Source organism: Bactrocera dorsalis, chromosome 3, assembly GCF_023373825.1.
Source record: "Bactrocera dorsalis isolate Fly_Bdor chromosome 3, ASM2337382v1, whole genome shotgun sequence".
Classification (NCBI taxonomy): domain Eukaryota; kingdom Metazoa; phylum Arthropoda; class Insecta; order Diptera; family Tephritidae; genus Bactrocera; species Bactrocera dorsalis.
Window position 1 is genome coordinate 91,012,423 of NC_064305.1, and position 14,623 is coordinate 91,027,045.

General features: G+C 37.9%; 1 protein-coding gene across 1 annotated transcript in view; it reads left to right on the forward strand.

The window, feature by feature from the left end:
- The first annotated feature begins 3,343 nt into the window (after window positions 1-3,343).
- Window positions 3,344-14,623, forward strand: part of LOC105230495 (serum factor response D) — a 29,722-nt gene continuing 18,442 nt past the window's right edge. Inside the window, exon 1 of the mRNA XM_019991930.3 lies at window positions 3,344-4,677. Coding sequence (XP_019847489.2) covers window positions 4,648-4,677 — 30 coding nt within the window. The 5' untranslated portion in view covers window positions 3,344-4,647. The remainder of the gene's footprint in view (window positions 4,678-14,623) is intronic.

Consider the following 14,623-nt stretch of genomic DNA (forward strand, 5'->3'; position numbering starts at 1 on the left):
CAAAAAACCGACAGCGTTCAAATGCAAAAGTAAAAGTCCAGATATAGATAAACGACTTTCGTGCTTTGCTTTCTAATCACCTACTATATTTTTTTACCAATTTTAATGCGGCGCTTTTGACGCAAATGTAAACGTGAACCGCAGTGCATTACATCCAACATAGATCCAGAGCGCTCGCGGGCGCGTCATATGCATGCGGCGAACAGGTTTGAGGCGAATTCAGACTCAGCCGGCCACAGCAATAAACATTCTTTAATACACCGTTACAAGAGTGCACACACACACACACATGTCCCACATACACGTACATATATACAGTTAGACGCTCAGATGCTGGCTGCATGCGCTTATCGGCTGCTGCGGGCCTAATCAGCTGTTTGCGTGCATACTATCATACAAGAGACTTGTAAGCAACTACTTAAGTCTGTTGTTGTTGCAATCATAGAGGCGAACGTGACTTGAACGCTCGTTGTACTATTTTTAGTCAGCTCAAGCTGACTCAAGCCTACTCCACACCGGTTTATCACTACAACAAGTAGTTTGTATGGCAATAGCGACTGGTGTAAATGTGCAAAAACAACAGCAAATACAAAGGCAACATTTAAACTGTTATTGAAAGAAGGTGAAGCGTTTTTCCAGTTGACTGCAACGCTTAAATGCGGAAAAGAAAGCTGATGCAACAACAGGTCGCTCTAATGAACAGCATTAGACCCAAGAAAAAATATTCATACAGGTGTCTGCTACCTTAAAAAGTGATGTGGCGATAGGTAGAGAGAGAGAGTAAACAGAATATTATGCACTTATGGTTTTAACACTCCATTTTTTTCCTGCTGCGCGAGCACCAGTTTGTGTAGGGTAGAATATTAAGCTCACGAGTTCATTAATGGATAGTAATTACCACTGAAAATCGAACCGAGTATTTACACATATACATACAAACATATGTATTTCAAACTGTATTGTTAATTCTATTCTAATCCCTTAATCTAAGCGCTTAATCCCTTACTACTTTTAAGCGACAAAAAAGTTGATCACTCGAAATTTGCATTTTAATCAGACGACTGCGCTGTCGAGCAGCTCTTTGGAATCAGGCGATGGCACCAACCACTTCCTCTAATACTGGTTTTCAACAATATTTGCCGGCATATTTTCATGTGCACTTAACTATTGCATGAAATATGCATCCATAGTACTTCCTGTGTCCCAGCGAAACATGCAACCGCGCTGGGTGTGTAGAGATGTACTGTAGACCAAGGGTAAGGAAAAAGGTATCAAAAGTAACTGGTTGCAATGTATGTTAGTATGAAACTAGTTAACCGTTTTACAGGTTCCCAAACAAATAACGGTTAGTTTTACGCAGCGTTTGTGAGACATCAAGTACCGGATAACAGTTATAAATCAATTTCTCAAATATATTTTGTTGTAATTATCATTTAAGTGAATTATTGTCCACAACACAATCAAAAATCATAAATGGTTCAAGCCTAGTCTATTCGGGACGAGTTTATTTGCTGTTCGAAATTTTCAGTTAGAAACTAGTCTGACCAATAAATATCAATAAACAATTTCTTATGTTAAACGATAGTTTTGTTTAACTAGTTTTTTGTTCCCTACGATGTGTCTATACATATGTATGTATATACGTATTATTATCCAGTGAAGAGTTTATAAAATTTATGCACATATTAAAGTAGGTAATCAATATTCAAATATTTGGATTATTTAGTCACGTTCTAATTTACTGTGTTCAAGTTCGGCATTCTGTGATAGCAAAAACTAAATTTATACAAGGAGAACCTAGTATAAAAATAATTTTACTCGCATAAGAAAGATGAAGCACTTTGAATACTACTATGAGCTAAAAACAGTAAGACGATATGCTTCAAAATCTATGACGTCCCCCTCAAAGCAATCCTAAATAGCCCCCTTTACACTTGTGGAAACGCTTTTTCCAATCCTCAAAACAGTTGTTAAAGTCAATTTCCGGAATAACTTTAAAGTCACGTTCAATGTCTTCAATTTATTCAAAACGGTTTTCCCGAAGCGGTAGTTTGAGTTCGCGGAATAGCCAGAAACCCCATGGAATTAAATCAGGCGTACACGGGGCTTCCAGCGCGATATTGCTTGAAAATCCGGCGAAAAGCTCACAAAGAATAAATGCAGTATGCGAAGGTGAATTATTGTGGTGCAAAATCAAGAATTGTCTGCCCACAATTCCGGCTGCTTTTACGAATAGCTTCGCGCAAACGACGCATAACACTCAAATAGTATTCCTTGTTGACAGTTTGGCCGGTCGGAAGGTATTTGGAGTGCATCACACCTCGATAATCAAAGAAAACTGTCAACCATAATTTTTGACCTACTTTAGCATGTTTTTTCGGCTTCGGCTTACCTTTGCCACGATATTCGACCGATTGATTGTCTGTTTCTTTTTTCTTAGGCTCACACGATCTTTTATTGATCAATGGATTTTCGTTGATATTCCAACGAAGTCAGTAAGATCTCTTACTGTTAATAGTCTATTCTCAAGCACCAGCAAATATTTTATTGACTGGTTGATCATCAGTTGATGTTGATGGCCACCCTGGACGTAGATCGTCGTCAACGCGTGCTCGAGCTCTTGACAACTATGACCGAAGGCCTTTCCAACATTCTGAACATTTCGGCACCAGAAATTTTATTCCACACGGAAAATTTAATGGAACTTCTTCGTTGAATAATTTCACTCATCGTAAAAATCGCAGAATGTACTTTATGCACTTCAGAGAGACAAGTGTGTACCAAACAATACTGATTATTTTGATGTGACATTTGACATTTGGTCATACTATTTTTTACCCACAATAGCATATATTAATTATAGTCTAAAAAGTCTTTTCGTATTTCTAAACAAACTTCAACTGATTTTTTTATATTTATAATAAACAATTGTAAACAAAAAAGTAACATTTTGGTCGACCACTTTTTGCAATTTTTCCGCTAGAGACATTATTCCGTCTGTATAAAACTTTCACCAGTTCTTGTGCTCGATATGGATCCCTATGGAAAACTCTAGACTGTAAAGTTAAGGCATACCACATCGTTTTTATCAGAAAAGCTTCGAAGAAAAAAAGTTTTTCATCTTTGCTCCAAAAAACTCATTTTTTGACCGCGCTTCTCAGTTTTATTTGTTAAAAATCGTTAAAAGAGTCTTAGAAACGTTTATAATTATTCTTAACAGATACTACTCGTAAGTATATGAATAACTCGAAATATGTCTCTTTTTGAGCCAAGAAAGGTTCCTTTCCATAGAAGTAAAATACTGTTGGAAAATTCCTTCAGATACCAAGCAGTTCTACTGAAGCAGAGCATTACACAGCACTTTTAAAAATCACACCATCCACCTTAATTAAATCTCCCAATTCCACATGTTGAAGCACTAATGCCGAGCACGTTCGCCAACAAGCCCTACAACTAGTTCACACATTTATGGACTTGTTACATAAACGAGTGTATGTAAGTGTACCCATTTAATTAAGCTGGTTTCTCGGTCAGAAAGTATTCTACTTTTCACGTAACGGCGAATTTGACATAAAAAAGTGTAATAAACGCGCGAGCGCTTTGCTGCGCAGCGAATTGCGACAACTGCTCGCCGAGCCAAAACAAGTCCAACCTCACCAGCAAATGAGTTGTGCGCTGTGCGCTACGTGACGCCGCCAGGTAGTTGTGTCGTGCCAGCCGAACGACCAGGTGATCAGGCGGTCCAAGGCAGACGATCACAGCGAGAAGTGTGCGCGCACGCGTAGCTCACCTCGCGACTAGTTAAGCGCGTTTCGTATCGGCCGGAGACGCGCCGCTCGCTGGCCTGTTCGCTCGTTTGGCGCCTTTCCTGCCGCCGCGTGCGTGCCGTTGTCCACTGTAGCGGGACGGCGTTGCGGAGTTGGATGCCGTCGCCGCGCAACACATTTCGCCTACTTGGGGTTTGGCGTATATTTGAGTGTCTGTGAAACACGTTTGCGCATTCAGTTGCGAATTTAATTTAAACCGAAGCGGTGCTCGTTGCCACTCACTGCTTTCAGTCGCTTTCGATTGACTGTTTTCGAATTTCAATTTTGTACTTAACTAACTTTATTTTGTTTTATTTTGCAACGCCATGCAATTGAATAATAAAATTTGAGTAGTTTTGAGTGGAATTTGCGGTCGCATAAATTATTTGTTTGATATACAACAAAAACAAAGCAACAACCCGCTGGTCGCCACTACACGCGGTGTAATTTGCGGTATCGTCGAGCTAAAACAAATAAATAAATCGAGAAAATAAACAAAATGCAACAGATTTAGATGTGAAAATCGACATTTGAACGTTTTGGAGAGCGAAAACAGCTGCTCACGCCAAGCCAACAGTCCACCGGTTGCCGCCTTTCACCATTTCTCGCTCAAGTGACGCGCTTATTTGTGTACTTATGAGTCCAGGCGACGGGTTTCGATTGTAAATAAATACCGTTTATATCAGAAAGCGCTTAGAAGCCGATTAACTGTAAAATTGATATTTCGGTTGTTTTTGTTGTTGTGTGCTTAACTTGTGTTGCAGTTTTGTTTAAAAGTAAATCGCGAAACTACTCACTTTCTAACCAACTTCCAGCACGAGTATCAAAAGGCAGCAACAACATGTTTAATCTGCGAAGCCAACTAGATAAGGTAAGTTGCAATTCATTGTGGCTTCTGGCTTTCAAACTCACCGAGTATGCGATATTTGATCAAAGTATTTGTAGTAACTTCGCACCAATTCCACGCAAACGCAACTTTGGGCTTCGCTAAGCAACGTGTTCTTAACTGTGCGCGAATAAATGCCCTCTAGGAAATATTAGATCTGGAATTATGCAGTTTTAGAAAGTTCCGTTTTTTGTGGGTTATTTACTGATTTTCTGTTCTGACCCAGTTTTTGCCCAGTCATCAAAAATGTGTGTGGTCTAGCATTGTCCTGATGGAAGACGAAGCCCTTTTTGCTGATCAGTTCTGGCCGTTTTTTTTCGATTGCTTGCTTCAATATCATCAGTTGTTGACAGTAAAATCTAGAATCAATCGTTCGACCAGCCTGGAGCAGCTCATAGTGGATGATTTCTTTCCAATCTCACCAAACACTCAGTCGTCAATCCTGGCCTTGCGACCATTTGTTGAGCTTTACCATCACATTCATTCATAGTCCAAGATCGTTTTCATACATTATTATCCTATTTGATCCACTTTTAGTTGTCTGTTATCATTCGCTTCAGAAATGGAAGAATCGCAGATGTTAATTCGGTCCATTAAATTTTTCACAGACATTTCACGTGGTCCCCAAACTTCGAGCTTCTTTTTGTAGCCAGCCCTTTTTTAAATGGTTCAAACCCGTTTGTTGGCGAATGTTATGTTCCTTAGCGATGTCATGGCCGCTTAAGTGATGGTCCTTGTCAATGAGACACAGTTACTAGATTTAAGTACAAGCAAACTTAAACTTGCTTTTCAAGGTTTAAGTTAGTTTAAGTTTACTTTCAATTAAATTTAGTAAGAAAAAATTTGTAAGACACAGAGTAGAGCCCTTTCTGGGAACGTCTGGATAAATCTCTTAAGGTTTTAGGCGTTTCATCTTGTTTGCTAGACTTTTTGAAAGCTTTTTCTTGACAAAACTACGATTTCGTTATCAAAATTAGACGACCAAAAGATATAAGAAAATCTTCATTAGCAACAAAGTCTCATATTTTCCAACAGGGAATAAATACCAAGCGTATAAATATTTGTGAGCATAACAACATTGGAAAGTTTGCGAGGTAATGCACAAAACCGCTCAGCTTCAAAGTTACGCGACTGCTGGAAACTTTTCACATACAAACTTTTGAACTCTCCAGCGAAATCAATTAGGATTCCGTTAACTATATCTCATCTACTCGTACACATACCACCACAATGTTTTATAAATGCGGTTATGTACATATGTTAATGTTTGCCGATAACCTTTCAATTGTTGTTAATTACTTTGACTAATAAAACACAAGCATTTTATTAGCCACACTCACACTAACACTTGAAGTTACAAATTATTTTATTGTTATTGAATAAACTAACTAAGAATACTTGTTGTTATTCATTAGCCCAACAATTAATAGGCCTCTTCGATTCGCCACTTCTCTGCTCGCTATGTTTGAGCGCTGCTCTTCTGTCGACCGTTGCGAATGCGTAAGCAACAACAAAGTTAAGCTCCTTAATTTCACACAGGAGAGTCTGTGGCTGCCAGACTAAAGTGTTATTGTATTTGTTCAATAAGCAACGTCTGGACAACCATAACACGGTGTAAAAATATATAAACATTTTTATGGTCAAATAAATGAGCTACTTTGCAAAGGTCAATAATGAGGAAGTTCAAAAAAGAAAAATGCGTTGAAAATCAGGAAGTTTAGTTACGAAAATAAATTAAAACAGATGCATATTGATCTCTTGTGTTTTTAACATATTTCGAAGGCGATCTGCCGATTCTACGTGTTTACGTGCCGCACACAAACCCCCCTCGCCGGCTGTGAGGGTCAACCGAAATAAATGCTTGGCGCCATCTGTAAGAATGCTATCAAGAATATCTGCATTTTTTGACGCAAGTTCTACAACTGGCTACCCAGTTACCGTTTAATGTTTACGGTAATTCGAAATCAAAGTTTCAGAAACTCGTTAGTTTGCCGTGTAAAGTCATTGGTATTCAAGTTCAAAGTTATAAATTCATTAAGCAAATTCGCTTTTTAATGATTTTCCGCTATGTGTTTTTATTTTTTTATTTTTTATGTTATGATTTCTGTTGTGTTTCATGAAATATACCGTTTGCTTTAAGCGACAACGTCTGAAGCACTGAACTTGGCCTTCATTCGCATATACATACATACATACATATATAATGCATAAATGCAAATCACACAAGCACAGCTGTTTACGTCTATGCATATGTACATATGTATGAGTCTGCACAGCTCGAGCATAGAAATTTATCGAAGCATCTCTTAGGTCACAATTCGTTCGAAATTGCGCAATATTTTATTCAACTCACGACACAAATTGATTGTGCATGAATTTTTCATATTTAGCGATTGGCAAAATAAATCCGTTTGATTTAATTTATGCATTTCGACAAAGCAACACGACAACCCAATAACTTTCTCCCGTTGTGTTATGTGTTCGCCTACGAATTGTGTCCACAAGGTAGCTGGCAAGAAAATGGCAATGTTTTGATGTTTTGATTTCTTTTCAGTCTTTCGTCACTTTTGATTGCATAATTTCTCAGGCATTTCATCACATTTCGCGTTGGTTTTTTTCCACGCCGCAACAGCTGAGCGAAAAAGAGTTCCCTCTAAATAGCCAAAATCAGTGATTCCCGAACGCAAATCGAACTCGTTCACTAACTGTTTTCCAGAGTATGGATCCACAGTTGTAGAGGCTCATTAATTCCTCAAATAGTGCATATTAATCACTGAACCAGATGCGAATAAAATCGGAAGTGAAACTATAACAATAAATCCGCATTTAGCGACCGGCAAAGCGGCAAAGTGGCTCATTGCCAAGTCGGCTTGGACAGTTTAGTAAACGCTTGTGCGCACAGAATATTCATAATATTTAATGTTTATATTTTTTTGTATGTTGACATACATATTCACTCTCCACGGTGAACAAATTTAATGTGTGGTAATCAAAACAAAAAAAAAATTGAAAAGAAAATTTCGTTTAATTCAGTTTTAGTAGTTCGTTAAAAAGATAGTATTTTAGTTATATTATTTATTTTTAGTTTTGAATGGAGTTTATCAGAAGATATTTTTGGTGATTTCAAAAGTAAACAAATATTTTGCGCCCGAAATGACATTTGGTAAAGTCAACGCTTGAGTGCGCACGATATGGTGATTTGCTATCGCATATTTGATATTCACGATTGAACGCGTTTTTGGAAATACATATATGCATGTCTGTCGATAGAATATCAATTCAACTTCAATTTATTGTACGTTACTTGAATTTGAAATCAAAATTCTTAAATGTTAATAACGTGGTCAATATTTAGCCATTTGGTGCTTGAACAGCATTAGAGAGACACCGCCACGGCGAGAATACTGGCACTCCTATGCGTTTATTTCCGGAAAGGAAAGCCATTTTCCTTATTTCCGTGCTGAAGTGTGTCTCACAGCCGATATATGTGTATTATTCCAAAAAAGGCTTTAAAGCCTTTCCTAAAAAAGAAGTACTTATTGAAATTATTCGAGTACGTAGACCAATAGGCTCTTATGCTGCCTGAAAATATTTCCTATATCATAACTTCCTCCCAAACTTTTCGAATTTTGTCTGGCACAAGTTCCAATCTATCCCGCATTCTCTCGCACGCCCTTCCTACCATATAATTTCATACCTATGTACATACTTACCTCGCTAACCCATAGACACGCATTAGTGCCGGCTCTTTAACTAGTTGAAAGCGTTTAGCTCGTCATCATTCATTTGTTTGTTTTCACATCTTTTTATTTTCTTTCGTTGTTCACTTGAAATTTTTTTTACTTTTCGGCCAAATTTACTTAGCTGAGGTCATCATACGAAGAGAACTAACATTTCATACAGAAAATGTCAAATTCTTCTTCTCCTTTACTGGCTTACGCGATTATAGCCAAGTTAGCAGCAGCGCGGCAGTCGTTTCGTCGCAAGGTGGGGCCAATTGAAGATTCCAAGCGAAACCAGGTCCTTATCAACCTGGTCCTTCCAACGGAGTGGAGGTCTTCCTCTGCTTCCTCCGGCGGGTACTGCGTCGAATATTCTCAGAGCTGAAGTGTTTTCGTCCATTCGGACGACATGACGTAGCCAGCGCAGCCGATGTCCTTTAATTCGCTGAACAATGTCAATGTCGTCGTATATGTCGTGCAGCTCATCGTTCCATCGAATGCGATACTCGCCCTTGCCAATGTGAAAATAACAATAAATATTCCGCGGAACCTTTCTCTCGAACACTCGTAACACCGACTCAGCAAATGTTCTCGTAGTCCATTTTTTCTATTCTTATAGCTGTCTATTCTTATAGCTTAAGTTCCCTGGCTGTACATACATTGATATCCATTGTCTTTATAAAATTGTGACACATTTATGTCCGCTTTATTACTTGATGTTTGGATATTTATGCACTTAATCCAAAAATCGGAAAAAAACTTTTCTCAATAAGCGAAGTCAAAAGGAAGTAAATTCAGAATGATGATCCAAATGCAAATACCAAACGAAATAGCTATTAGTTTTATAAATATTATTGAACAATTATGTCGTTATTGCTGTCACCGCACTTCCCAGCGGTCGCCGCCAACGCCTGTCCCTTGCATTGACGTCGGCCAGCGCATGTATGGAATATCAATTAACGAATGCCAACTAACGACGACTATTAACGCTGTCGACTTAATAATTGAGGCAGATTTTCCATCACCATATAAATACAATCGAAAACAATAAAAAACACGTGCTCCAGCTGCACGTGACCTCTACAACAAATCCAGTCGAATTGAGTTTTTCAATGGATTTGTAGAACAACTGACTTTGCACTGCTTAATGAATTCACAAAAATGCATTTCGAATCGTTAAACTCGATTTTTTAGCGATTTTATCATTTTAGCGGCATTTGAGAAAGTGTTGCATGCGCCTGCAGTCACGTAGATTAATCTGACGCATAACTGTTAATTTATTATTACAACAGTTTAAAATATTTATCGACTGTTTTGAAGCGGCACCAAATTCCAACTACTTATACTTAACTAGGCTCAATCAAATTAGTTTTCTTCTTCTTCTTTATTGAGATTACAAAGGGCTATTGTTTCCTTTTCATGGGAGGGGCATATTTTACGTGGCGAGTCCCAATCCCAGCGCACAACCCTAGGAAGAGATGATTCGACTTCTCACTTTAACTCGCCTTCAATCAGATGATTTTTGGCTATCCACAGAATTATATTAGGTAAGAAAGTGAGGATTGCACATCGACTCAGGGTTTATTTTCTCCTATCCTAAGTCACAACCTCTCACCTATCCCCAGCAAATTGATGAATTCCAATGTACTGCTGGTTGCTATTGAGGCGATGTGATCCCTATTTGGAAACATGAATCCAAGGGGCGCAGAGTAAGCCCACAGAAAGCCATGCAGTCAATTAGCGGGAGTTTAAGACTTCAAGCCGCAGAACCAGGCAAATTGCACAAGAAGCTAGGCCCACGGTACATGATGGCCAGAGTTTTCCCTTCGGAGGTTAAGTACATATTTAAACCTTTTATGGTTGTAAAACCACCCACTTGGCATGGCGCTTGCCAATACTTCTCTCTACCCACTGCTCCATCATTTCGAAGCCGCTTCTTTTATTGCGTAGAGACCAAACGCATTGAAAGGTTCAGGTCCTACCATATTAGTTGATGTTGCGAATCGGGCAAGCTCATCAGTCAGTTCATTCCCGGCTACCCAAGGGATACTTGGTCTAAGGCCGGAAGTTGTCAGCTGCTTGGGCCATATATAAAAGAATCGTTTCTGATCATTCCTAAGTTAACGGAGGTCAGAGATCTTTCCTCACTGGCGTGAACGTCTACACACGACTCCATCCTCCTTAGTTTTCGTGTTGCAAAATATATATTTCTTTCTATACGACAAGCGAGTTGCACCAATTCAAAATCATTATTCAAAACCATAATTTTCAACCAAAAATTACAACTTTTCACAGATCCTTGTTTTAATGAAAATAAATGGCCATCGATTCTGACCGACCGCTGATTGACATTAATTATGCATATCTTTTCATTAGGTATCGATTGATTGCAATAATTTGTTATTAGGAAAACAAGCTCTAGGCATTAGCATTTCGGCTGCCAGGTTATCGCAGTGAATCATTTATAAATGAAATTAAATGAAAATTATATATTTTCATAAATGCATTGACCCACAGCCATTGAATGCGTTCAGTGTAATTGCAGTGATTAATTTATTATCGGCCAAATATCAGGCATGTGGCCGTAAATGCGGGCAAACATGTGCCAATGAAAGCGACACGTTTTTCATTTAAAATAAATGCGATGTGATTGAATCTGATTGTAATGTGAGCATAAAAATACCCAGTTGTACGGAGGATACAAGTGTGAACAGCTTTCGGTCGCACGAGGCGTAAATTCGTGTAAATGGCTAACAATTGAACTAAGCTCGTAATTTACCGCTTAAAAGCGTAGTTGTTGCAATGAGAATAAAAGAAGTAAAACTCGACGTGATTAGCTAGAATTGACACTTGACAAGTTCTCAAAAAGTCACCGCTCAATTCGCTAAGTTAATGTCAAATCAAAATAGATTACGCATACTGGCATTTGTTTAAAAAATCCCCCGAAAACTTGTGTAATTCACAAAAACCAAAATAAATAATTTCACTAAGAAAAAATTGTCTTTATGCTCAACGCTTTCGATTTCAATTAATTACTAATTTTCAACTAAAAATTCATGACGCAAAGCAACTAGTGGTTACGCAAACCTCTTCCAACAATGTTGGCGTATACAGGATGTTCGTATTTTCAAATATTTATACACATTCGATTCAAATATTTGTATTAAATTTCAAGTGTTTTCATTCAACAATGACTCACACAACCTCAATAACGCCACAATGGCCAGGGCAAATGTGTTTTCTTTCCGTTCAAATACTTGCAGTGTCAATGAGGCAAGGAAAACTATTTTTGCAAATAACTACAAAACACTTGTGATAAGAAGTTTTCATTTCTAGCCGGATTTACAAAAATATGCAAGTGTTCCAAGGTAGTAATACAAAGTGTGTGTAGACTTCGATTTCGTTGTTTTGCTGGCCGGACAATCATAAGCACGTAAGCTAAGGAGGCGTTGGTCAATCAAGTAGAACTTAGTATTGATTAGAAAATACTCACAAAGGCTGTCTTGAAATTACTGTAGAATTTATAGACTGCATTTTTTGCTAAAGCCTGGTGTTGTAAGCCAAAACCTGGACATTCAAGCTGATCATCCCGAAATGTAAACTTACATAGATGTAAATGCAATCAGAACAGTTAAAGAGTATTTGCCTGAGTCTGATCTCAGATAAATGATTTTCTTTTAACACTTTACATTTTGTAAACTAACGGCAGTGAGTTTTAGAGTAACTCGTAATTTACCACGAGTTTGCTTCATGGACATATTATCTCAGGGAATGAGAAAAAACCGCTTAACTTGTGATGGGGAATAGTCGGAAGAGTTAGTAGAAGTCAGCAAATCTGACAGTTTACACCAGTCACCAGACAGTCAAGTGACTAGTTGTCTATTTGCTTCATACTAGTTGCAAAGTAATTATTTAATAACTAGTTGGTTTGACCGCAGGGTGTCAACATGACTATGGTATGATAATAACCACGCCGTGTTCAGTCGTCAACGCTAATGTTGCTATATATAGCACACACACGTATCTGTAGATATGTATGTATGTTTACTGAAAAATATTACGCCGGTAATTTTTCATTTCGGCTATTTCATCTTCATAAATACATTTGTATCTGGCCGTCAGCCCTGACATTGCTCAGGGCCAGCCTGAAGAGCGTCACCGCGCTTCGAGCCCTAAGCAGCGTGTGCGTCGTATACATATGTGTGTGTGTGTGTGCTTTGTTAGGCGGCAGCGCGAATACTGGTTTGGCGCTGGCTTAAAGTAGTATGCTTCTTGCGGTGAGCCATGCGATACATTAACTGCGCAAAATAACAGCGTTCGTCTGTATGTATGCGCCAATTTGTGTTTGTGTGCGTTAATGAATTAGCTTAGCCCAGTGACATTCAGAAACAATGAAATGGCATAAAAAAAAAGAATATTTGAATATTTTGTTCTTGGGCAAAAAACTGTTTCACTTTCACAGGGCGCACAGCGGCAATCCTGTTACTCAGGTGCCGCTGAATTTCGTGTTGTACTAGGTATGTACACCCATCTATAGATGGATATTTGCGCTCGTGTACGTAGCGCTTGAGCCGAATTAGTTCGCTTTTGACTCCGGCACACGTGGTCGCTCACAAACATAAACATCAGCCGTCAACCGTATTAATTAACCAAATGCACAGCCACAAAAATGAAAAAATGCGCAATAAGAAATTTAAAAATAAAAATAGAACAACAACAATCTTTTCTTTTCTTATTCTTAAGATTGTCATTTGAATTAGCTTTAATTGGTTTAGGAATAACTGCTTTTTCAGGTATCGAAATCTGCAGTGTGTTTATAGCAACTGTTCTTTTTCGTTTTTTGTTGAAGTTTTTGTTGCAAAAAGGTATTTTGTTAATTTAATACGGCATCTCTAAATCAACAACAGTACTAATTATAGCAGCTCGACATAACTTTACAGAAATAGATAACGGTACTCGTTAGAAAAAGTCAGTTTAATATTTTCCTAAGCAAGTAGACGCTAATTATGTTGCCCAAAATGCACTCGAATTGTCCAATGAAGTGAGTGCGCAATGTCAATAACTACGAATTATACTGTTATTTATTATGCCACATAACATTTGCAATATCTTTGTTTACCCTAAATTAATTGCAAACAAACACAAAAGCCATTTAAATAGTTAAGTTGGCCATTATGCTGATATTTGCACAATTTATGCGTTGGAATGCGCCGAAGTTTGTGTATTAGTGTGCAGTTAAATAAACAAGTACATACATACATACAGCATTGAGTGCGCCCCTCGTGCATGGACCACAAAATGGATAACCTAATCAATACACAATGCAGACACAATAAGTTCATTTGAATTGGAAAAGAGTATAAAGAGATCTGGGGTTTAAAAATGTGTAGGATAGCAGGAATTTCTGAATGAATTGAAATTCATGATTCAAGCAACTAGCTTGTGGGGTCATTTACCAAAGTCTTCTCTTCTTCAAAAAAGTAGTAGTAGTAAATAAGTTAAATATTCTAAGCCAACTTATAAGGGCATCAGATTGGATCCCAACCTTGGACAATTGAATCGTAACATTGGACAATTGAACAATAAGTGTAATAAAACTAGCTTTCAGCATATTATATGATATATTTTACATTGAACTTTGACCTACTAAATTACAACGACTCATATATCCAATATAATGAGGTCAAGCCCTTTACCTCAGTATTTAGATTACCTTAGTACCATTTGCAGTAAAGAATACACACCACACCAAAATGTTGAAACTAGAGGTTAACAAAAACAATGTCTTTGATTTTAATTTTTAGAACTAATTTTCCAACCAAAAATCAATATAGTAGCTGTCATCATAATCTAAGCATTAGAATGTAGCGAATCGAACAACCTATAACATCTGTTCAGACACAATGACAGAACTTGCGAACAGGTCCGAGCTTGCGCCACCATATTCTCTGATGAATTATGTTTTGTTAATAAATGGTTTTCACCGGATCACATAACATTTTAGTATCTTCACAACTATCAACAGAATCCGTGTGTTCTCTTTACCGTATCATACGTTGTTTCGGGTCAAAAATCTTTCAATTTGAGCCTTTCGCAATAGGAAAACTGATTTGAAATCTGTAAACAAAGGCTTGGATTTATTGAAGAAAGTGATTATACAGGTACCCGGTATCCGCCGCATACTGTTAGCGAAATGAACTCTTTTCTTG